We start from the raw sequence: 26,803 nt of genomic DNA, 5'->3' as shown, positions 1-26,803 counted from the left end.
CATCAGTGTCTCAGCAATGGATGCTCTGCAGTGAATGGGTGCCGTCAGAATGAGAGTCCAAACAGCTGATAAAACTCTCTCCTAAAGAAAATAAACATTTCTCTCCTGATTCAGACCAGATCACGTTTTCACTGAATTAAGTATTATTATGGATTATGGACTCATATTTTAGCCAGAAACAATGTTTTGAACTTAAAAAAACGTCTTGATGATGGATCTGTTTCTTACAAACATGCAGCTTTTGGCTTCTCCAGATGTTAACTGATGGACTGGAGTGGTTTGGATTTCTTGTGGATTATTGTGATGTTTTTATCAGCTGTTTGGACTCTCATTCTGACGGCACCCATTCACTGCAGAGCATCCATTGCTGAGACACTGATGCAATGCTACATTTCTCCAAATCTGATGAAGAAACAAACTCATATACATCTTGGATGGCCTGAGGATGAGTACATTTTCATTTTGGGGTGAACTATTCCTTTAACAAGCATACACACACAAAAAGTTAGCATACTGTGCACAATATGCAAACTGCAGTAATATTACCATTTCAAACATACCGCCTGTGGCTCATCTTCAGAACATTTCTAGCCTTCAACACAGAAAACACCTAATTTCTTCTGAACTGAAAGTGTTTTTAGCTGACCCAGGCTGAAGGGACCCACTGCGGCTCGATGTCCAGTTTGTCAACGAGTCTCAGCAGCTCAGAGACGCTCTTCTCCTGCTCAGTGTTTGTGATGACCGCATCGAACAAGTGACCGTAGCTGTGCTCCATCTCACGCACTTTCTCCAAGGTCTCTCTCACATCCTCAGGCTACGCAAAGGAGACAACATGATAATTACTGTTTTGTCAATTGCTCAAAGAGAAATCTGGTGTGAAATATTATGTTGCTTGTGTTCTCAAAAACCTAATTCATACATAATTAAAAAATATATACATTTATTTATATACAGTATAAATATATATGTACCATTTACTAAATATTTTTACTATATATGTGTATATATATACACATATATATATATATACACAAAACAAGTCTTAAGTCTCTGGACCCCGGAACACAAAACAACAAAAAAATCCCTAAGTGTGTGTGTGTGTATGTATATGTATATATAGTTGACTGCTAGCGTAAATGATCTAAAGGAAAAAATGTGTATCTTGAAGACCATGTGTTTCTTCACTCCTCTGGTCAGCAGCGTGGAGAATCGCTCCTGAGGAGGAGGAGAAGGCCTGATGAAGATGATGTAAGGTTTAAGATCTGAGGAACACAGCACTCGCAGGGACTGAGAAATACAAAACACAAATCACCAAATGAAATGTAAACCAGAGAAACAAATACAAAACAAGCTCAGAAAAAAACTAAACAATCTAAATGTACTTAATATATAGTAATGTTCACTGTCTAATAGTATGAGACAGATCTGTTTCTCAAACCAAAGATAATCTGCAACAAATATCAAAATGCTATGAATTAATATCACAGAAACATGTCAAGGTCATAATAAAAATTATTTTCCTGGCAATTAAAAACATTACCCTACAAATTTGCATTACTGTATCTCCTGTTGTTTTAGGTTTTCTGATTATTTGTATTTTTTGTAACTAGACTTAATAGATTCAACTTTTTTTTTTTTTTTTTTTTTGCTTATATTACAGCCAGGGTCAGAAATGAATGGGGTTTAGGGCAAAAAAATTCTAATAAAATATAATAAATCCCACTGTTTTTAATTTGTAAAACCTGATTCTCAGTTTTCTGTTCTAGATCAAATTTAACACATTAATTCAAGTATTTCACATAAATTAAAAAATATATATTTTTATTTCTAAAGATTTTCAAGATCATCTAGTGCCTCAATATAACTTTTTCTTTTATTGCAGATGAAATATCCATCATTACATAAAACAAAAGTCTCACCTTTTATAGCACCATTAGTTTTTTTTGTTGTTGTTTTTTTTGTTGCAGGTTATTATACCTCAAATCGCAGATAGCAATCTTAACTTTAAATTCCTACAATCAAATGTTGTGAAAATACCTACCTGGCAGGTTTTCTTAAATTCCTAGAATACTTAACTAGACTATCATTTTTGTGCCACTAATGTCACCAAACACATATGCAAAAAGAATGATTGTTTTCGACTTTGTTATAGATAACTAAATCTAAAAACGTAATATATATATATATATATATATACATATATATATATATATATATATATATATATATACACAGTACAGGTCAAAAGTTTGGAAACATTACTATTTTTAATGTTTTTGAAAGAAGTCTCTTCTGCTCATCAAGCATTTATTTGATCAAAAATACAGAAAAAACAGTAATATTGTGAAATATTATTACAACTTAAAATAATAGTTTTCTATTTGAATATACCTTAAAAAAATAATTTATTCCTGTGATGCAAAGCTGTATTTTCAGCATCATTACTCCAGCCTTCAGTGTTACATGTAACATCCAGTCTATCACATGATCATTTAGAAATCATTCTAATATTCTGATTTATTATGAGTGTTGGAAACAGTTCTGCTGTCTAATACATTTGATGAATAAAAGGTTAAAAAGAACTGCATTTATTCAAAAAAAAAAAAAAAAATCTAATAATATATATTCTAATAATATATTTTCTTTACTATCACTTTTTATCAATTTAACACATCCTTGCTGAATAAAAGTATTGATTTTATTTAAAAAAAAAAGAAAGAAAAAAAAATTACTAACCCCAAATTACTGACCAGTAGTGTATATTGTTATTACAAAATATTTATATTTTAAAAACATAGCTTCTTTTTTTTTCTTCTTATTCATCAAAGTATCCTAAAAAAGTATCACATGCTCTGAAAAAATATTAAGCAGCAGAACTGTTTCCAGCTTTGATAATGAATCATCATATTAGAATGATTTCAAAAGGATCATGTGATAATGATCCTAAAAATTCAGCTTTGCATCACAGAAATAAATGATAATTTAAAGTATAATAAATTTAAAAACCAATTAGTTTAAATTGTAATAATATATCACAATATAACATTTTTTTTTCAGCATTTTTGATCAAATAAATGCAGGCTTGATGAGCAGAAGAAACTTCTTTCAAAAACATTAAAAATAGTAATGTTTCCAAACTTTTGACCTGTACTATATATATATATATATATATATATATATAATACATATATATATTATATATATATACACTCCTGAACAAAATCTTAAGACCAGGGGAGGCATGCAAGTGCAAGTTTTACACATTTCGCACTAGTGGATCATAACCGGGTTGTAAGTGCTGCTTCAAAATGCCAAAAGAAGAAACAGGAGCAAGAGACAAAAATAGAGAGTAGGCAATTTATTGAAAACTGCATTTAAACTCAAACAGGCTGTTCATCAGCTGATCAAAAGTTTAAGACCATAGCCCAAAAATAAATGCACAACAGAACTAAAAGTGTCAAAAAAGGACTCAGTAGTGAGTAGCCCCATCGTTCTTGTTGATCACTTCAAACACACTCGTTTCGGCATGCTTGATGCGACTGTCTCCAGGAGGCTGGTGGGAACATTGCTCCATGTGGTGAAGATGGCTTCACGAAGGGCATCCACGGTCTGGAACTGACGTCCGTTTTTTTAAACTTCCCTTGCCATCCATCCCCAAATGTGCTCAATGGGATTTAGATCAAGGGAAAAAAACAGGATGGTCCAAAAAAACAACGTTATTCTCCTGGAAGAAGTCCTTCATCAGGCGGGCGTTGTGAATTGCAGCATTGTCCTGTTGAAAGACCCAGTCATTACAACATAGACGGGGGCCCTCGGTCAAGAGGGATGCCCGCTGCAACAGATCCACATAGCCAGTCGCCGTTTGACACCCCTGCACAACCTGAAGCTCCATTTTCCCATTGAAGAAAAAAGCACCCCAGATCATGATGGAGCCTCCTCCACTGTGCCGCGTAGAAAACATCTCGGGTGGGATCTCCTTGTCATGCCAGTAACGTTGGAAGCCATCAGGACCGTCCAGGTTAATTTTTTCTCATCAGAGAATAAAACTTTTCTTCCACCTTTCAATGTCCCGTGTTTGGGTGCTCCCTTGCAAATTCTAAACGGGCAAGTTTGTGTCGTGGGAGGAGACGTGGCCTTTGAAGACGTTTTTTGTTCTTGAAGCCCTTCTCTAGCAGATGACGTCTTATGGTTATTGGGCTGCAGTCAGCATCAGTAAGGGCCTTAATTTGGGTCGAGGATCGACCTGTGTCTTCACAGACAACCCGTCGGATCCTGCGGCTCAGTGGACGTGAAATCTTTTTGGGCCTACCACTTGACTTTTTTGTCCCATAACTCTCAGGATTTTTTAAGAAATGTAAAATGACTGTCTTACTGTGTCCAACCTCGGCAGCGATGGCGCGTTGCGAGAGGCCTTGCGTGTGCAGCTCAACAATCCTGCCACATTCAAAGAGAGAAAGCCTTTTTGCCTTTGCCATCAGGAGATCTTGACAGTATGACTGCTTGAAGAACAATGACATGAAAGCCATATTTTTGTGCAGATTTGACCTTTTTATGGCTATGGTCTTAAACTTTTGATCAGCTGATGAACAGCCTGTTTGAGTTTAAATGCAGTTTTCAATAAATTGCCTACTCTCTATTTTTTGTCTCTTGCTCCTGTTTCTTCTTCTTTTGGCATTTTGAAGCAGCACTTACAACCCGGTTATGATCCACTAGTGCGAAATGTGTAAAACTTGCAATGCATCCCCTGGTCTTAAGATTTTGTTCGGGAGTGTATATATATATAGATAGATAGATAGATAGATAGAAAATACATTTTTTTAAATTATTACTTTTTTATCTAGTTGCCAAGTCTACATTTCTCATTTTGACTTAATAAATAATAAAAAAAATTATTTCAATAAAAACGAAATTATTAAAACTTGAACTAAAATAAAAATGGAAAACATAATAAAACTTAATCCAAAATATTAATAAAAATTATAATCTCAATGATACTTAAATACTAATCAAACAGGTTTCCCAACATTAATGAGTCAGTGTTGTTGTGTTGGGCTCATTGAGATCCTCATACTGATCAATTATTCGATAACTCCACCATGTTACACCTTCCACAGAAATCAACATACTTACAGCTGATCTCATTGAACTAAGATACGACTAAGTATGTATTTAACACAAAAAAAAGACACAATTCATCTTTATGTGAACATTTCTTTTTATGATGAACACTGAATTTCAGCAGTGCCCTAAAAATGTACACCAAGATGTGAACAGAAAACACCAGACTATATCAGTTGTAGTTGTATTTAATAGAGTCATAACTATACAAATAACAAGTTCATACAAAATGAAAAATGGTCATAAAAGGCCTCAAACAACCCAAACATGCAACATATCTACAAATCTTCCAGGTGATAATCCATGTGCCATTTCTTGAAGCAGTTACGCGATGACACGAAGCACAACGCCACCTTGCAGTGGGAGCAGTATATGGGAGTCTTGACTTTATATCCCTGCATTTTGCACATCACACAAACTCTCCTCCCATGCGTAGCATCAGAACCGAAATACTCTGGATAGCATCGCTCTGTCTGGGCAGGTGAGGCTGGGGGAGACGACTCCGTGTCGGACGGAGTTTCATTTGTTTCAGTAGGGGCTGAAGGCACTCTTGTGGAGACCGGCGTGGCGGATGTTGAGGGATCTTTGGCAGCAGAGGGATTCTTACTTCTGCCGGCACGTGCGAGTTCAGAAACAAGAGTTTCCCTAAACAATTTATGGTAGAGAGGAACCTTGTTCTGCGCTTTCGCCAATTCTTGATGAAGGATTAAACTGTTGACCACTGCGATGTCAAGAAAATGAAAGAAGAAGGTCTTGTACCATTTTGTGGTTTTCTGGAGAATGTTATAATGCTCTGTGAGGGAATCCGAGAGATCAACGCCTCCCATGTATTTGCTGTAATCCTTCACAGTGGTTGGAACAGGAATTAGACGCGTTCTCCAAACCCCATCGGAACCCTTGGCATTCCTGCTGACCGTATCCCCAGTAAACGCCTTGTGAACCGAGGAACACATGAGGACTTCTCTCGCTTCCATCCATTTGACAAACAGAAGAGGACCTTGCCGACACCAACGGATGGATCCCAATTCAGATCTTCCGCTCAGATCGTTGGCCTTCGGTAAACTGGAACCATGGCGCAATGTGCCACAAGCGAGGATGCCATTCTGCAACAAATCCAAGAAAAGAGTCGGGCTGGTGTAGAAATTGTCCATGTATAACCTATAACCCTTGCCGAGGACCTTGTGGTCCATTAGTCTCATTACCGAATCATACCCGGCGCCTTTCCCCGATGACGTTGAAGTCTTTCCTTCATACACGAAGAAATTCCATGTGTACCCACAGGACGAATCTGCAAGAACGAAGAGTTTGTAGCCCCATTTAGTTGGTTTGTCATCCATATATCTCTTAAATCCAATCCTAGCTTTGGTAGCGACCATTCTCTCATCTACCAGAATCTCTCTGTTGGGGTGAAAGTGTTTCCTACACGCCGAAAGAACGTCCGTGTACAGAGGCTTGATTTTGAACAGCCGGTCATAACCCGTGGTGCCTTTCTTCTTATTGTTCTCCTCGTCCTCCTGAGGATCACAGAGGTGAAGATTCCAGGAGATGGCCTGAAATCTTGCTCGGGACATGATGGATTGCGGGTACGAGAAATTGTACATTCGTTTTCTCGCCCAGTAGTCTGCAACTGACTTCGCCTTCACCAGCCCCATGTAGAGAACTAACGCCACATACGAGTAGAACTCGGCTACGGTTAGAGGTACCCAGACGAACTTCTTTCCAGCTTTCACTCTCTTTTCGGCATTGCTGTTGGTGTTTCGGACGATTGTCTTGACTGTAGAGTTGGTGAAAAAGAGTTGGAACAACTGTAAGGGTGTATACGTTGCGTCCGTCGTGAGCTGTGAACCTGGAGGTCGCTTGGGAGAGAAATCCGGTAGTAGCGGTTCCTCATCCTCATTGGTGATGTCAAGCCACTTATCTGGCTTACTGTCAACTTTCGTCCAAGGTAAATCCAAGGCAGATACTGACTTGACTCTGGTTTGGATTGGTGAATAAGGAGTTGCGACAAGCTTCGGTTTCTCTTTGGTTGAAGCGGGTTGCGGCATTGCTTCAGATGTCGAAGCAGGTTCGGGATTGGGTTCAGAATTGATGGAGATTGCGGGATTGAGAGCTGGATCCAATCTTGATGCTGGAATGGGATCAGTGGAGGGATCGGAGATGGTTACGGGAGTGGAATCAGCAGCAGGTAATGAATTTGGGATGGTTGTAGGAGCAGGATCAGGGGTTGGTTTAAGTATGAGGTTGGGTTTTAAAGCATGCTTTCGGGGCCGGCCTCTCTTTCGTGGTACTGTGGGTGCTGGACTAGGGATGGGCGCGGGAGTGGGATTATTGTTGATCGTGGGAGTGGCTTCCGGGGCGGGATAAGTGGTGGCTTCCAAAGTAGGTGTGGGCGTGGCTTTAGAAGCAGGTTCAGGTGTGGATATAGAGAGTTTGTCTATCGGTCCTGATGATGGGGGTGTAGGGGGGTTGCCTATTCTTGGAGACTGAGCTGATGCAGGTGATTTTGAATGATCCGGACTTTCCAGAAGAGGGTTCCAATCGTCACCAGAATCAAGACTGTAATACAAAACAAACACACTTTATATGCATAAATTCTGTGGGCACAATAGCAACAACTGAAAACTAGTAACTAGTATCTGGGTTACCTTACATGCAAATAACAGTTCAAATAAAAAACCTATTGAACCTTTAGACAAATAAGTTTGCATGTGTATTAGTTGAGTATCACATTTGATACATCAGGCTTTTATTGCTCATACAGTATGATATAGGATTATATATATATATATATATATATATATATATATACGACTTGTACTCCAGGAGGAAAAAACACCTAAAATTTATTTAGGCCCAAACTGAACAAGAATATGCATTTTGGTGCAGGTTCTGATATTTATAAGGCTTTTTAAAGACCTTTTTAGGACACCAAGAAATAAAAATTAAAACTGCATGTTAGAGCAGTGCAATGCTGACAAAAAATTATATTTCCATGTTTGGGGATTTTGTTGATTAGACAACAGACAATTAAACAGCATTTTGCGGAGCACGTTTTTGAATGCATTCACTGCATATATATATATATATATATATATATATATATATATATATATATATATATATATATATATATATATATATATATATATATATATATATATATATATATATGTAAAATGCTATGAGCCTGTTTTTATTAAATATTAAATTGAAATTAAAAGGTACCAGCACTTTAAATAAAAAGTAAAACTGACAATAAATGGTGGCAAGTCACTGTATTATGAGTGAATTAATTAAACTGATTTGTTCAAAACACTAATTAATTCAATAATAAAGCACTGCTGTGCTGCTCAGAGATGCACAAATGTTCTGCTTATCTGCTGTGGTTTCATTTGGAAAGTTTCCTTTCTCTAAATGGATTAAAAATACATTGAATATATACTGAATTTATTGTATTTATTTATTGGTTGTTTATTGAACTGTTAAATCAACATCACATTTGCAAGAATACACATCAAATCCGATTTCTGAGACTTTCTAATGACTCACAGGAATCCTTTATGATCAAAGCTCTGTAATTTTTATTGTGGAGAACAATATATACAATCCTATTCAATACAATGAAGACAGAGATTAAAAAACAAAATAAATCTTCCTTAAAAGCCTGATGATCATATTTGATACGCACATTTGAACTTTTGAATTTTTCTAAAAAAGGATGTATGGATGATCAAGTAAATCTAAGCAGCTTCAGTCCAAGTGTTTATCTTAAAATATTATTAATATAACCCTTTCAAGAATCTTCAAGGTTTTTATTTTTATTTTTTTAAATAAGAGAAAAAGGAACAGAAAGCAACTGCTTTCATTGTATAGAATTTTATTTTGAATAAAAAAAGTGACTATGGCTGTTCACACGCAACATTTTTGCAATCTACTAGATGGATGCTTTTGACCAATGTGACTGTGCATCTTGAGCAAACCAGTTCAATGTATGAGGAGACCTTTTTATTAGATGCAAAAATGTTTTCTGTGTTAATAAACTTTAATGACAAAAATCTACAATAAATGCAAGACTTCCTTACTCACTTTTCTTCCCACAGATCCTCTTCCCTCCCCGAATCACTGATCTCGTCGCTGTCGCCATCAAGGTCACTGTCGCTGTCGGCCCGTGGCCTGATGGGTGCAGGATTAAGGTTGGAATCAGTTAATGGTTCACCGATGGTTGTGGGAGTGGGTTGAGAAGTGGGCACTTGATCAGAAGAGGCTATGGGTGCAAGTTCAGGCAGAGGACTAGGGGTAGTTTTTGAACTGTGCTTCAAGGGTCTGTCTGTCTGTGGAGGTGTTGTGGATTCAAGGATCGGAGATGAGAGTCGTTGCCTCTTTGCATTCTGTGATTCTGAACACTCTAGGCTTTCTTTCTTTGTAATAGGCCATTCTTCAATAGCATCCACACTGTAACACAAACCAAAGATGCTTCATTATGCATGCATGTCGCACAGTTACACTATCGTTCAAAAGTTTGGGGTAAGTGAGTTTTTTAATGTTTTTAAAAGAAGTCTCTAATGCTCACAAGGTTGCATTTGTTTAGGAAAAATTGATATTGTTAAAATTACATTTTCTACTGAAATATGATTTAAATGGAAATTATTGTTTTGATCAAAGCTGAATTTTTCAGCATCATTACTCCAGTCTTCAGTGTCTAATGATCCTTCAGAAATCATTCTAATATGCTGATTTGCTGCTCAAGTAAAACAATTATTTTCATTATTATCACTTTTTTTTCATTTACTGTCACTTTTGAAGAATTGTGTCCTTGCTTAATGAAATATTAATAAATAATTAAATCGAAGGCAAAAAAAAAAAAAAAAAAATGTTATTGAATGATTGAAATGTGTCCAGGTCAAATTACTATGGAAGCCACAAAAAAAGATGAAAAATAAAAAATAAAATAAGAAAGGCAACAGCAACTGTTTATCTCACAATTCAGACATTTTCTTACAATTCTGAGTTTACAACTTATAAATATTCCTTTTTTTTTTCTCTCAGAATTGTCAGAAAAAGTCAGAATTTTAAGATATAAACTCGCAATTTTTAACTCACAGTTAACTCACAGCCTGAACTGTGAAGTATAAACTCACAAATGTATAAATATAAACTTGCAAAAATAAACTTTATGGCATGGGGAAAAAAAAATTAAATTGCGAGATGTAAACTCAGAATTATTGGAAAAAAAGTCAGAATTCTGAGATAAATGTGCAGAATTCTATGAAAAATTCCAAATAGTGAGAGATATTTTTTTTTTTGTGTGTGTGTGTGTGTGTGTGTGTGTGTGTGTGTGTGTGTGTGTGTGTGTGTGTGTGTGTGTGTGTGTGTGTGTGTGTGTGTGGCAGAAACAGGGTTCAATACATTATACTGTAAACCAAATGTAAAAAATAAATGTAAATTCATTTACTCACTTCTCTTCCCACGGTTCCTCTTCCTTCACCGCCTTGATCTCGTTGGTGTTGCCGTCTAACAGAAGCCCTGTTGATGTTGGTGTACAGATGAGCGTGGCTATCGGTGCCTGATGGGAGGCGGCTGTGGAATTCGGGCTGAGCTTAAAAGTGGAAGCGGGATTAGAGATGAGTATGGGTGTAGAATTAGGGTTCACTTTAATGGAGGAGGAGGCATTGGCAAGGGTTATAGGAGTGAAATTAGAGCTAAGTGTAAAGGTGGATGTCGAATGGGGGCCGAATTTAATGGAGGAATTAGGGATCAGCGTGGCATAAAGGGGGGGTTTCGGCACTATGGCGGGATACGGGCTGGGTTTGGGAAAGAGTTTGGCTTTAAATTTGTCTTTAGGCGGTCTGCCTCTCCGTCGAGGTAAGGAGACGGCTGGGGTGTTTTTCGGCTTGTGGGCCATTGCTGGTGCTGCTGGGGAGGGTTTCAAAGCATTTTTAGGTGGCCGTCCTCTCCGGCGTGGTAAAGACGATGAAGGCGAGGAGGATGAGTTCCTCTTTAGTTTTGAGCGCCTGAGAGGCTCCCATTCTTCAGAAGAATCAATACTGTAACATATGATAAATACACTTAATTGTTATACCACAATAAAGAGGTTTGTTGTTATTCATTACACTTTAGGCAAAGGAAAGCATTAAAAAACACAGATTCATGAATGCAAACAATACATGCAAGAAATACATTGACTATAGTGCTTGCAAGACTGCTTTGCTATTCTTTGCTGTCTCATTTGATATTAATTCTGCTTAACATACCAATGTTTTCAGCGTCTTAGTTCACGGGAAACTCATCACTAAATTTGCTCTGAGTTTGGGTCGCTTATAATGTGCATTTAAGAACCATATTCCCAAACTTTCAATGAGAATTGGTTATAAACTGGATGTTGACAACAAAAGCAAAACAGTACAGGCTCCCTGCTGTTGCACCAACAAACTAAACATTTGAAAATTAAGACAGCCATAAATATTAGTATGGTAATCATTATTATTATATTGTTTTTCTTACATATTCAATTTTTTTATTACAGTGAAATATTACAATAGCAGCGGCATTCCTTATTTTGTTTATTTTTTATTTAGTAATAATAATCATTATTTTATAGTCATATTGATATATGAATCACAAAACTTACTTTAATTAGAAAATGCTCCCTGTCTGGCAATAATTTTAATTTATCATAAAAGAAGAGAATGCATATTGCTGATTATCTGCACTATGTCTGGCATGGGGAAAAAAAAAAAGGATCAAAGTTTGACTGGTCAACAATTCTATAACCATACCATTTGGTGGCAAGAAGCATTTTTTGCAAACAGCATAGATACGCACAGTTCCCATGGCAGATTGCTGTTTTTGTTGCATAGCAACGATATTTTACAAATGTCAGACCCTTTAGAAGACTATAATTAAAAGAGAAACTGACTGCTTTCTCCATGTATTATAGTCTTTCTTGGGCACAGACGATCATTGCATCTTTTCCCAATTAAATATAGTTGCCTGTATAAGAATAGCAGTTTTTAAACAGTTTGGAATGGGGTGCATCAAGCCATTTCCTTTTTTTTTTATTTTTTTTTTTAAAAATCCAATAGCCTTTAGTTTGTCACGACAATCTTGTACATTTTGTTGGAGAAAAATATAGATACGCCCCTGAGTGCAAGATGACGTCATTCCGATTTTTGCTCATTTCGCAAACGAGAAAAACTGTTATAATGTAACACTCTTTCTCTATCTCTCTTTATAGATAGATATACGTTTTAAACTCATTCATATATTAGTGTATTAGTTTATATTATTTGTAGTTATTTACACTATGCTTGGTGTCTTGCAAGCACTGTTTCCCCCATCTAGCTTTAAGAATTGCATTCTGCATTAAGCAATACAAGGATCATTTTTCTACCCCACCACAGGTAAAAACGCTACACATGACGTATCACTCACTCTTCTTCACGCGGTTCCTCCTCCTCCTCCGCCGAATCGTCGAGCTCGTCGCTGTCTGACAGGGGTTTGTATCCAACTTCAGCGTCGCAATCGTCTATAACGCACTCGATTTCATAAAACATTTGCCTTTTCGTTCCGACATCCTCCGCCGATGCCATTTCGAGCAGAAAAGATGAAGAAAACTAAACGTTGCCTCCTCCAATCGGGTTCAGACGCTGCAGAACATGCGCGCAGACTCACAGCGTTCAGAGCCCTCTCCATAAGCCCCGCCTTCCACCGCTGCGTAGGGATTATCGCAGTCTCTGATTGGAACACAATCTTGAGTGACGTGCGAACGACAGGCTGAGATCATCAGTTATGCGACGTGAAAAGCAGACCCTTTTATTTATGCTTTAAGAACCAAACATATAAAAGACATATTTTTCAATGTAAAGATATTTATTTCAGTGCACTACTGTTTAGACTCTTGGTCCTTGCCTTTTTGTTTGATTTGATCATGTAAAAAATAAATAAATAAAATATTGAAATAAAAACTGCTGTTTGTTTTGTTTTTACTGCTCTTTTTTTGTATATTGCTGCATATAAGAAAAACAGCATAAGTTAAGTGACAATTGTAAAATGTAGTTGTGTAGTTCATCATATTTCCACAGTTTTTTGTATACATTTTGCCATTTTAATAAAGAAACATACAATTTCCTTTGTTATTTCTTATTTTGTCTGGTCAAGTAATTTCTTAATTGCACATTGCATATTAATTACTTTACTGACCTTTTCAGTTTGCTTATTTTTTATTTATATCACATACGGCACACCAATTCCATGCTGTACCATTGCAATTATGAGTTCTTACTCAATCTTACCCTGGGATGCAGACACAGCAGACAGATTTTTCCTGAGTTGACAACCTGTCTGACTGAATCCGTGTTTGTGCCGTACAGGTTCTGTTCAAACTCGCCCGACTCAATGAATTTCCCTGCAGCCAGGTCAGATTCAAAGCTCTGTCGTGATACAAAGTTGTACTCCCTGCCGTTGACCTCATGTGCGCGGGGGTTTCGTGTGGTATCTGTGACAAATGTTCAAAAATACATCCAAGTACAATGCAAAACAGTAGGCTGTGTATAAATAAATGTCTGTTTGTGTGCTTTAATTCCTGATTGCATATGCAACCCAGTTTTTCTTAAAGGAATAGTTCACAAAGAAAATATAATTAAAAAAAAAACACCCCAACCCCATTCAATACAAGATGTAGAGTAGTTTGTTTCTTCATCAGATTTAGAGAAATGTGGCATTGCATCAGTGTCTCAGCAATGGATGCTCTGCAGTGAATGGGTGCCGTCAGAATGAGAGTCCAAACAGCTGATAAAAACATCACAATAATCCACAAGTAATCCACACCACTCCAGTCCATCAGTTAACGTTTTGTAAAGTAAAAAGCTGTGTGTTTGTAAAAAACAAATCCATCATTAAGGTGCTTTAACATCAAACCGAAACCTCTATCCCAGGGGTGTCAAACTCAATTCCTGGAGGGCTGTTTTTATCATCTGTTTGGACTCTCATTCTGACGGCACCCATTCACTGCAGAGCATCCATTACTGAGCTATGACATATAACTTTAATATTGATGCAGCTCACTAGGTTTTGGAAGTGAGCCATTGTGCCTCCTCCTGTTATTTGGATTTCATTTTAAACAACTTTAAGCCAAAGTTGTAAAAAAAAAACATAACCTTACGTGGGACAGCACCAGCGAATCGGTCAGGCTCTAAAGAGAGCAGTCTTTGTCTCAGTTCGTCATGTCCGCTGTTAGGTGGACCAATCAGAGCGATGGGGCGCTTGCGGTTGGGCGGCTGATGGTACAGTGCCACCTCTTCATAGGTCAGGATATCCTCAGTGTAATGCTCTGAATAATTAGAAATATTCATTACTGATGAGTTTTTGCAAAATATATAAATTTCATTAGTCTATACCAGGGCTATTGAACTCAGCTCAACAAATGTTTTCAAAGAAATTCCCAAACAAGGAATGTCCACAATATGAGACAAAAGGTAAACACTGGATCCCAAAAGCTAAAGGTAAACCTGTGCTACTTCTCAGCATGCCTTCTGTTTTTAAATGCAAATTGTAACTGTGGTGTGAGAAACGCTTTCATTGTTATTTCTTATTGCCCATCTTGCAGGAGACAAAACCTCCCTCCATGATCGTCTGTCAGTTAGCTAACGACTCTTATATCCTCAGCCTTTCAACCACTTGAAACCATTCACACCTCAAACCCATCAGCTGAATCAAATTCACTCTAAAATGAGTGGGAAAAACTCTACTTTTTATACTTATACTTGCACTTAAGTCATAGCAATGGGAATTACAGAGGATAATTTGGATTTGCACAAGTAAACTAAGAAGACACAAGAACACCCTAGCAACCAGTGTTAGGGGTAATGCATTACAAGTAACGCGAGTTACGTAATCAGATTACTTTTTTCAAGTAACTAGTAAAGTAACGCATTACTTTTTAATTTACAAGAAAATATCTGAGTTACTTTTTCAAAAAAGTAACGCCAGTTACTTTGTATTCCCATTTTTTGACTGACAAGCCTCCTGTTGCCATATTGGGAGAAATCGGAAGTATGGAGGCGTTTGTGTGCGCTGTGTGAACATGATGTTACTGTAGTTCTAGACTAAATGTGAATGTGCATTAATTCATCCCACTCACAAAAAAACAAAAAACACAAAACAGATTTAGTATTCATCAAAATTAATCAAAACAGTGAAATGCAAACTCAGAATATGACGCAAACCTGCAATAACTAAATATATTAAATAACACAAATGTATCTATTCCCATTTTATTAACAGTGTCTGTGCTGCTGACCTTAATATTCAAAAATGACTTTAGATAAACTAACAATTGTGCTTCATTGTTTTTTTTTTTATTGCTGAAGAGTGTTGAACCTTCTTCTCCTGTGTGCTACTGTACAGACGTGAATTTACTTTTCCTTCAGCCTGAGGTTTATTCATTACACTTTTTGGTGTGAAAGGGCTTTTACATTTAATAAATAGAACTTCTTATATTAAAAACAATCAAGCCCTGCTCATATTTAAAAAGTAACGTGAAAGTAACGCAAAAGTAATGTAACACATTACTTTCCATAAAAAGTAACTAAGTAACGTATTTAGTTACTTTTTTAGGGAGTAACGCAATATTGTAAGGCATTACTTTTAAAAGTAACTTTCCCCAACACTGCTAGCAACCCATAGCAACACACTAGAAACAACTCAGAACACCTTAGCAACTGCATAGCAACACAACAGAAACCACTGATAACACCCTAGCAACCGCACAGCAACACTAGAAGCCACTCAGAACACCCTAGCAATTTCATAGCAACACACTAGAAACCACTAAGAATACCCTAGCAACTGCATAGCAACACACTAGAAAAGACTAAGAGAACACCCTAGCAACTACATAGAAGCCACTAAGAACACTCTAGCAACCGCATAGTGGCACTAGACGCCACTCAAAACACCCTAGCAACTGCATACCAACACACTAGAAACCACTAAGTACATCCTAGCAACCGCATAGCAACATCAGGAGCCACTCAGAACACCTTAGAAACCCCATAGCAATACAAGGAGCCACTCAGAACACCCCAGCAACTGCATAGCAACACTAGAAGCCACTCAGAACACCCTAGCAATTTCATAGCAACACACTAGAAACCACTAAGAATACCCTAGCAACCGCATAGCAACACACTAGAAAAGACTAAGAGAACACCCTAGCAACTGCATAGAAGCCACTAAGAACACTCTAGCAACCGCATAGTGGCACTAGACACCACTCAGAACACCCTAGCAACTGCATACCAACACACTAGAAGCCACTAAGTACATCCTAGCAACCGCATAGCAACATCAGGAGCCACTCAGAACACCTTAGAAACCCCATAGCAATACAAGGAGCCACTCAGAACACCCCAGCAACTGCATACCAACACACTAGAAGCCACTAAGTACATCCTAGCAACCGCATAGTAACATCAGGAGCCACTCAGAACACCTTAGAAACCCCATAGCAATACAAGGAGCCAATCAGAACACCCCAGCAACTGCATAGCAACACTAGAAGCCACCCAAAACACCCCAGCAACCACATAGCAACACACTAAAAAAACCACTAAGAACAAACTAGCAACCGCATAGCAACACAATGAGCCACTCAGAACACCCTAGCAACTGCATAGCAACACACTGGAAACCACAAAGTACACCTAGAAACTGCACAACAACAACAACAGTGCAACCACCCACAGCATTTACATTGCACTAGAACTGATGACTAACAAAATAACAGCAGGGAAATATAGTTCAGTTAAGGATGAATTTAAATTTTTAATTCAGCAGATACTCACCAATATTCTTACTAGGGTTGAACAAGAGTTTTTTCCATTGCTTTTTGCCTTTCTTTGCGCACCAAAGTTTCCCTGAAGAAAGAAGATCTATTATCAGTGACACCAAACTTGTAAGATCAACAGCAACGTCTAAATGTTTCAAGGATGATGAAAGCCCAAAGTTTGTGTTTGTGTCTATATAGAAGTTTTATTTCTGGCAGGAAGTGAGTGAGTTTCAGACAGATGTGGTCCAGCTCACCTTTATACTCTTGATTTCTGTCTGTAATGGTTTTCTTCATGGCTTCTCTGTGCTGTTGGAAGCTCTTCCCTCAAAGAACACAACAGATGATGGCCACTGATGATCTACTATGGTACCAGACATGCAACTGCTAGTTAGGCAAAGACTGTATTATTTGCTCTGTGTTATTAAATGACACATGGGCAATAGTGGCAAAAGTATAACTGAATATTTTTCTGACTTTTAACCAAAACCGAACAAAATTAGAAAAACTATTATTTTAAGTTTTTTGTTTTTTCAATAGATTTACATTCACTTTTTTATGTCTCTATCCTGTAATTCAGCAGGCACTCTGCTAATTGTTCTAACCAGGTATAAGGCCAGCAAGGGGCTTCTGTTCCTCATGTCCGTCCCGGTACGCCTGCCACCAGTTGGGGTCGTCCTGGCTGGTGACGTGTAGGACGTCTCCCTTTTGGAAGGAGAGGCCAAGCTCTCTGCATGGCACGTATGGGTCCTCAGATGGGTCATAGCTGAAGTTTGCCTTCACATGCATCTGTAAAGAAAGAGAACGATGAGATGAGGACTAAGCTCATGTATAAGAGAGCTTTGTACCAAACCCTAATGAGCTGGGTTTAAAATCTATTCAAAATAGTAGTTATCAAAGGTATCAACATTTTTCACAAGTATACTAATACATAATGCAATTCCAGAATGCATTGTGGCTAGAAGCCTACTTGGGTTTGAAACAGAGTTGAAGACAAGTCTAAACACAAATTCAAAAGAAGGAATGAAAATTAAGAAATTACAGATGAAGTCATACCACAGTTGCTCGGTGAGGTGATATTTTGTTTTGAGAATTTGGAATGAGGAGAAACGTGAGGGACCCATGCATGCAGGACTACAGACAAACAAGAAGAACACAGATGTAAACTGATTTTATTTTATTTTTATTTATTTTTTAGATAGAATTTTTTTATATATATATATAATTTATTTACCAAGGTTCATTTAAATTGTTCATAAGTGACAGACATTTATGATGTTACAAAAGATTTCATTAATTCATCAAAGCACCTTGAAAATAAAATATATCATGGCTTCCACAAAAGATATGAAGCAGTACATCTGATTTCAACACTGATGATAATCAGAATTTTTTTCTGAGCAGCAAATCAGCATATTAGAATGATTTCTGAAGGATCATATCACACTGAAGACTAGAGTAATAAAGCGGAAAATTCAGCTTTGTCCACAGGAATCAATTTAAACATATATTCCCATAAAAAACAGCTATTTTACATTGTAACAATGTTTCACAATATTACTGTTTTCACTGTATTTTAAATCAAATAAATAAAGTCTTCATGAACATGAGAGCGATCTCTATTTTTATATATCTTTTTAATTATTATTTTTTATTTGAGCAGTAGTATACCTTATGTTAACAAATTATTTTGGTAAAGTAAGTTGCAAAGAGTTTAGGACTTTCTGGATCTCACCAGAATGTTGTGAACATCATTAACACTTTTTCCACGGACTGGAACACCATTGATCTCCAGGATTTCATCTCCTTCACTGAGCAGATTGCTTTTCTCAACCGTCCCGCCGCTCACCACCCGACTGATGATTACACGGTCATGTTCGTTCCGAACGGTCACACCCTAAACAATGTTAAGGTGTAGCGGTACAACAAACACATCATCAGAAACTACAATGACATATTCAGTGCTGCCCTTAGAGACTATATGTATTATGTAGATAAATAACACAGACACTTACCAACGGCATGTCACGAATCTTCTCCAAGAAAACCAGTTTGGTGGTCTTTTCATCCTGGTCCGTGGATTTATTAGTTTCGACATCCAATTCTTGCTCGGTAATACAGTCATGAGCTTCCATCAGGGCCTGAGGAAGAGCCATGAACATCAGCACTGGTGAATGGAGAAGTCAGCATCGACTTTTTTGATTTGAGCCAGTGAGGAATCATCCAGAACACCTTAGGATCTGCATAGTAATACCCAAGAAACCACGTAGCAAACAGAACACACCTGCAATTGCACAGCAACAAAAACCCTCATAGCACTTCAGCAACTGCATAGCAAACACCCTAAACATACTAGCAACTATTTTACAGTCATCCAGAGCACCATAGCAACTGCACAGCAACATTTTAAAAGACTTAGGACACCTTAAGAAATTGCGTAGCAACACCCTTAGAACCACACAGCAACTCCTTAGTAAACACAGGAAGCATCCTATAGCAACTACCTACTCTAGCAACACCCTTGCAACCACCCTGAACACCATAGCAATTGCATAGCAACAATTTAAAAAACTTATAACAACTGCTTAGCAGCACCCTTGCAACCACCAAGCATCTCCTTAGTAAACACAGAAAACACCCTATAGCAACTACCTAGCAACACCCGTAAAACCACCCTGAACACCACAGCAACCGCACTGCAACATGCTATACTACTCAGAACACCTTAGTGACTAAATAGCAACTCCCTAGCAAACTCAGAATATACCCTATAGCAGCTACTAGTAATGCCCTTGCAATCACCCAGAACACCATAACAACTACACCACAACACTTTAAAACAATTAGAACGCCTTAGTGACAACCTAGCAATGCCCTTGCAACCACCTAGAACTCCATAGCATTTACACCACATTTTAAAACACTTAGAACACCTAAGACATTGCACAGCAACAACCTAACAACCACCTATCAACTCCATATCAAACACAGGGAACACCCTAGCAATAACCTAACAAACCAGAACACCATAGCAACCACATAGCAACATTTTAACACTTTAGACCGGCATAGCAACACCCTAGCAACCACTCACAATGCCCTAGCATTATGTCTGGCAACAAGTTACATAAAATAACCGTATGCTTTAAAAAAAAATCCCTGCTTTAAAATGTTGCTTAAACAAGCAAACAGTCAAGCTAAGAAGCAACCAAACAAGTTCCCGGCCACGTCGTTTAACCTGAGACTCTGTCCCGGCCGCAGGATTGGTGCTTTACCTCAGTGAAGGTCACAGGCATCTCATACCTTGCAATAATAAGTTCAGTTTCTGCCAAACGCGATGCACAGTTTAACCTGAACATAAACCCTCCATAATCTCCCACAGTGCTGTCAGTCATCATATCACCTCTTACCTCCTCATGCATTTATACCGTATGAAGAATAATAGATCAGTGCTCTTTTAAACAGCCACTGTGTGTGGTGACAGAACGCAGCAGGAGGGCTGAATATCTGTGGGGAGGGGAATCATCTCGTGCTCTGTTCTGTGGCAGGTATCTGTTTCTAAGGCCGTTAATTGGATCTAACCTGTGGTGTGTACAAATAGACACACGGAGAGGTTGTTTTCACGCCCTTGTTTTGGGCCTGAATATGTTAGACAACAATTAAGGTTTTGGTTTTTTTGATCAACAACTATGCATCTACTTCACTAGTTCAGGTGTGGCCTGATGTGGTTGCAGACAGAAAGATGCAAACATTAAATTACAACTAACCATATCATCATGCATATTTCTGAAAACAAAATAAAATGCCTATAGCTACTACAGCCTAGTAACACCCTTGCAACCAGGCAGAACTGGCAACTACCTATCAAACACAGAGAACACAACTACCAACAAACTACAAATCAACACAACAAAAAATAACAACCAAACAAATACAACACCTTATAGCAACTACCTGGCAAGAACAATGAGGCAGAACACTACTGCAACCGCATAACAACAATCTAAATTTATTTAGAACCTGCATAGCAACATGCTGTCAACTATCTATCAACTATCAAACATAGAGAACACCCTAGCAACAGCCTAGCAACATTTTAAAACACTTAGAACACTTTAGAAACTCCATAGCAACACCCTAGCAACCACTCAAAACATCCTAGATGGCAGCATCAGTTTTTAGATTCAGAAACCGTAAAATTTAAGATATGGAGTATCATTTTCCAGGTAGTAAATTTAGGTCATAAAAATCTCTAAATAAACAAAATGCCGTGATGAATGAGGAGATACCCCCTTCTATGTAAAGTGCTTTGATTTCCCAAAAAATCACAAAACAAAAAAAAGCAATTATTATTATTATTATTATTTTGAAATGTTTCTAAAGCAACAAAATGTCATGATTTGAATGTTATTTAAATGTTACAAAAACTTGATTTTTTACCAAATATAAAATGTAATTTGAAAGTTATTTTCAATATTCTAAGAGTATTAAAATGTCCAGTTTTCTTGTCACAATTATAATGCTATTTAAATGTTGCAAAAACATTTCTTAGAATGTTTGTCAAAGAACATCATAAGGACATTCCAAGAATGTTGTTCTTAAAATGTGTTCTCTCAACATTATGAAAACGTTCATCAAGTAAACATAATATTAAGGACATTACAGGAATTTTGATTCCTAACATTTATTTAACCTTTAAAAAACGTTAGTGAAAGTTGTGAGAATGTTCACCGTTAGCTGGGTTGATGCTTTGAAAAAGTCCTGCCTTTAAAGACTAAATGTTTCTGGAGATTTCACTTATCAGCTTTTAAATGGGAGGAGAAACTTCCATATCCTTATTGCTGGTGTCAAAGGATGTGTGGATATAATGCACAGATTTTATGCCCAAAAATAAAAATTTACTGAAATTGTACCATCCAGGATGTAGATGAGTTTGTTTCTTTATCCAAACAGATTTGGAAAAATTTAGCATTGCATCAAGTGTACACCAATGGATGCTCTGCAGTAAATGGGTGCCGTCAGAATGAGATTCCAAACAGCTGATAAAAAACATCACAACAAAGTAATCCACACCACTCCAGTCCATCAATTGGTGTCTTTAGATAATGTCTTCTATAATTAATTGATGGACTGGAGTGGTGTGGATTACTTTGTTGTGATGTTTTTTATCAGCTGTTTAGACTCTCATTCTGATGGCACCCATTCACTGCAGAAGATCCACTGGTGAGCAAGTGATGAAATGCTACATTTCTCCAAATCTGATGAAGAAACAGACTCATCTACATCTTGGATGGCCTGAGGGTGAGTACATTTTCAGCAAAGTTTCCTTTTTGGGTAAACAAATCATATAATACATTTTTTAGAGTGAAATATCTTGTTTTCCAATGAAATATCACATTACAGAAATAAAAAGGCTTGTGAATGTTATTTCATGTTGAGTACGTGATGAAACAGCTCGCTAACACCTCCCTGTGTTGCATTAAACACCTAATCAGCACACACACATACAGTGACTGTAATAATCCATTCGATCTCATTCTGGCCTCCAGGATCTTGTCTTAGTATCTTGTCTCAGTCCATAAGCCAATGACGGATTACAAACCCAGCTTCATCCAGCTACATGCTTTGGCACAGGGCAGATCAACCAATTACAACGTCCTTATTAAGCACTCAGACGCCTTTGCTCAAGTACAATGACTAGAAATACCACAAAAAAAGAACAGATTCACATACACTATATATTTATTTTAAAGTGTAATATTTCAGAATAGTACTGTTTTTGCTATATTACTGATCAAATAAATACAACTTTGGTGAGCATAAGGGACTTCTTTCAAAAATACAAAAAAATCTTACCAATTTCAAACTTTTTAATACAGAAAAATATAGATAACAATAACAAATTTGTGAGTGATTTACATATTTGCTTGCTTATTATTTCTTATTATTGTATTATTTAAATACTCTAACTAGACCAAAAATATCAAACTTGGAAAGTAATATTGTTCTAAAAACTTTTTATTCTTACTAAATCTGATATTTATAAGAACATAATACCTAAAATGTTTTAGTTCAAAGTTCATCTAACATTTTTCAAACGTTACTGCATTTCAAAACATTTAGAGAACATTCAAAACTAATGTTACCATGACGGTTGTAAAATTATAAATTGGAACGTTGCCTTAACATTCGCATAACCAAAAAACATTTTTAAAACATTTTAAAAACTAATATTTTCATAAATAAATGTTTTCAAAATGTTAACAAAACATTATATATAAATCATTCATGGAATGTATTTTTTTAATGTAACGTTTTAATTGGATGTTCGTCTCACATTTTTTAAATGTTGTTACTTTTTTCAGAACATTCCAAAGTAATGTTCCCATTATGTCTGAAACACACACACACACACACACACACACACACACACACACACACACACACACACACACACACACACACACACACACACACACACACAAAATGTTCCCTTAACTCTTGTATATCCAACAAACAAACAAATATTTTTCAGAGAACTTTCAGAAATAATGTTTTCGTAACTAAATAAGAACATTTAGCAAACGTTCTTAGAATATATTTTTTGTTAGCTATGCTTCTGTAAGTGTTATCCCTCTCTGAGCATGTCAGATATGCAGCTGAATCTGAATGTTGGTCTGGTAATGAGGGCTGTACCTTGTTTCTGAGCTGCTGTGCGTTTGCGGTGAGCGGGAACGGCGGACAGGGGTGTCTCGTGCTCTGAGCCCCGCTGCGGTGCGTGATGAACGCCTGCTGGAAGTCTGACTGCAGCAGCAGCTCCAGCAGCAGCTGAACATCCTGCTGACTCTCAGCATCCGTCAGACACAGCTGCAGATGCTGCAGAGAGTCCAGCAAGTCCTCCAGCTCTGACAACACCAAGAGAGAAACATTAGTGCTACATTATAAAAAAAATTCCATCTGATTTAAAAGCATCATTTAATTGTCTCTCACCTGTTGTATTCCTCTCCTCTGATATTGACTTGGCTTCATCTGCAACATCTATCCCATCAAAAATGGCCTCGGTGCTGCTCCGTGCCGATGTGAGACACCAGGAAGAGTTCAGATCGGTATCCTGAGTCAGTTCCCAAACCTCTTCCTCCTCCTTCATCATCATCACTTCATCTGGATCATCTTGGATCTTCTCGGTCTGCTCACTGCAGCACTGAGCGATGAGTTTGGCAGGACTGTCCATGTCCATCTCAGCGTTCTCACTTGAGTCCCCCGTCATGTCACCGTTCATGTGTAACGTTAACATGGCTGTTTTATAATGAAGTAAACTACATTAAACTACAAGAGCTGAGAGCAGGAGACATTGATGCAATTATGATTTCCTGACTCCCTGAAACACATGCTGACAAAACAGAAGCCACTTTCTACAAATGCTGTAATTTGCATTGCAATTTTCTTTCATATACAGTATATATATATATATATATATATATATATATATATATATATATATATATATAATTATTATTATTATTTAACACACACACACACACACACACACACACACACACACGTAATTTATATGTGTAATATATTTTAATGTAATAAATACAAATAAAATAAATAAAAAAATACTATAAATATAAATAAATATATATATATAAAAAAAATATATATATATATATATATATATATCAAATGCAATATCATAATTCAAATATATTATGCATAAACAAAAACAACTTTACAAATAATAAGACATATATACATACATAAATCACAAAACAATAATACTGCTAATATATACAGTTAATGAAATTAATATATAATACAAATATATTACATATTTTGTAAATATATATATATTTAATTATGAAATACCTTTACATGGTTGTTATCAAAACCAATGAGCGGCCACTGATGAGGTTTTTTTATTTCTCACATCAGAAATACAATGAACTTGTTTATCTCAAAAAATCACGAAAATTAGATTTTTCAATATTTGAGCCCTTTAAAGGTGAAGTGTATAATTTTTGCGCTCCTAAATGAAGCTGAAAAAAATAATGCTAAAAAATATTTTGGCTAAATCTACTTCCTCTGAAGGAACCAATCAGATTTCAGCAGTCACGCACGCAGACGTTGAGCTCGGTTTAGTAACAGGTGGCAGTGAAAGACGACCATCTGTTTATCTGAGATTAGTTAACTCTAACTTCACAATCACACACACACACACACACACACACACACACACAATCACTAGGACCTGCAGACTCACATAAATCGAGCTACAAGCAGGTTTCAGGGAAAGAAATTAATTCCTTAAACATTCAAGAGGATTTAGACAAGCTGCATGGACACCTGTTATGTTCATATCTCCCATAAAACACAATATCTAAATTAATACTAACAGATAATCTCTTACTACTTCACATCTAATTAAAGGACAGTTGATCTACAAATAGAGTAGCCTATAAATAACTTCAACCTTACCAAACATGCCTTACAAACATGAACAAAATGCCACTGTTAACACTCTAAAAATGATTTTCAATTTTATAAATAAAACAATGATTATTGGAGTATGTAGCTACTATTTCAATGTTCAAATTTCATATTTAATAAAACATTACTTGCCATTTCTGTATGAAAATTGTTAATAAAACTGTTGAAACATGATATTAGCATCACTGATTTAAAAAATAAAATGACAGAAAGCAAGCTTCTGTGAGTAACTATGGTATTTTGACAGAAACTTAAGGTACATTTGCTAATTTTTGTGAGGGATTGAGTGAAATATTGAATTCTGATCAGCTCATTTCACCTTTTCACTTCATAGCATGTGGTTATTAAACCACCCGTAACAGTTTCGATAAATACAGCAGTAATTGACCCCTGAGACCTTTTAAGAGCCTCTAATGTAGATAAACTTTTTAAGCTCTCACACGTTTTCCTCTAGTCCTTCCTGACCTGCACTGATGCTCATCCACAGCTGAATTTCACTTCAATTTCAATGCATTTTTAATGCAAAGCTGACAGATGAACACAGTGTGGATGGTTATGTATCAACCCTTGTGGGGTTTGAACCTTTGACCTTTCTGTGAGCAAACATTAACATACAGCAGCCCAACATCAACTAAAAGCAAAGGAACCGTAACAGAGTCAATGCAATGCAATGAATACAAACAAAACTACTGACTCTATCCTGATAAAGCCATTACTCACTGTGTGCATGGAGTGGCTGCTGCTGGTGAAGAAAGCAGTGATTCCAGTGGTGTTTTCACTCAGGTCCAGTGGACGTGTGAGTGTCCACAGCTCAGGCGTCTGAGGCTAATGTGGATGAGCGGTGACTTCATGAGTTCAGTAATCTGCTCTAAACCCGACAGACCACGAGTCTGACCAACATCTGACCGTCTGATAGTTTCTACAACTAAACATATCATTTTTATTCATATTTCATAACCTATACAGGCTACAAATTTGTATATAAATCAAATTTGTTAACAAATATCATGTTCTTTGGAGTAATAAAGTCAGATAAATTATCTAACATAAAATTGAGATAGCATGATAAACAGTATGTTAGTAATATTATAATAATATGATACATATATGATGTATATGAATCATATATATTATTAGAGACTGTAAATTAATATTTTGTTGTATTATAGTATATTGATATCAGAATGAATGAATCAGAATGAATGAATGAATGAATGAGCTTTATTGCCAGGTATGTTTACACATACGAGGAATTTGTTTTCGTGACAGAAGCAGAAGCTCCGCAGTGCAAGAGAATGACAGAAACAAAAAACACACAATAAAAGAATAAAAAAATACAAAAAATACAAATCAGTAGGTAAGGAATGACAA

General features: G+C 36.7%; 2 protein-coding genes across 3 annotated transcripts; both read right to left on the bottom strand.

Annotated features, from left to right (window-relative positions):
• Positions 1 to 426: 426 nt before the first annotated feature.
• On the bottom strand, positions 427 to 26,412 carry pals1b (protein associated with LIN7 1, MAGUK family member b). 2 transcript variants are annotated; one of them, XM_042746525.1, is made up of 13 exons: positions 26,153 to 26,412; positions 23,933 to 24,238; positions 23,639 to 23,847; positions 18,958 to 19,083; positions 18,678 to 18,839; positions 17,999 to 18,076; positions 17,548 to 17,731; positions 17,200 to 17,268; positions 16,962 to 17,033; positions 14,279 to 14,446; positions 13,410 to 13,612; positions 1,171 to 1,287; positions 427 to 814 (listed from the first exon to the last, which is right to left on the bottom strand). In XM_042746525.1, exons 2-13 carry the CDS (start codon positions 24,234 to 24,236, stop codon positions 638 to 640), a joined length of 1,869 nt encoding a protein of 622 aa, XP_042602459.1. In that variant the 5' UTR covers positions 24,237 to 24,238; positions 26,153 to 26,412; the 3' UTR covers positions 427 to 637. The 2 variants fall into 2 exon arrangements, with proteins under 2 accessions (XP_042602459.1, XP_042602460.1); XM_042746526.1 differs by lacking the exon at positions 17,999 to 18,076.
• On the bottom strand, positions 5,291 to 12,918 carry LOC109045023. Its single transcript, XM_019062911.2, has 4 exons — positions 12,550 to 12,918; positions 10,575 to 11,162; positions 9,205 to 9,570; positions 5,291 to 7,674 (listed from the first exon to the last, which is right to left on the bottom strand). Exons 1-4 carry the CDS (start codon positions 12,705 to 12,707, stop codon positions 5,397 to 5,399), a joined length of 3,390 nt encoding a protein of 1,129 aa, XP_018918456.2. The 5' UTR covers positions 12,708 to 12,918; the 3' UTR covers positions 5,291 to 5,396.
• Positions 26,413 to 26,803: the final 391 nt, after the last annotated feature.

Source organism: Cyprinus carpio, chromosome B20 (genome assembly GCF_018340385.1).
Source record: "Cyprinus carpio isolate SPL01 chromosome B20, ASM1834038v1, whole genome shotgun sequence".
In the NCBI taxonomy this organism is placed as follows: domain Eukaryota; kingdom Metazoa; phylum Chordata; class Actinopteri; order Cypriniformes; family Cyprinidae; genus Cyprinus; species Cyprinus carpio.
This window is presented reverse-complemented; position numbering and strand designations above follow the sequence as displayed.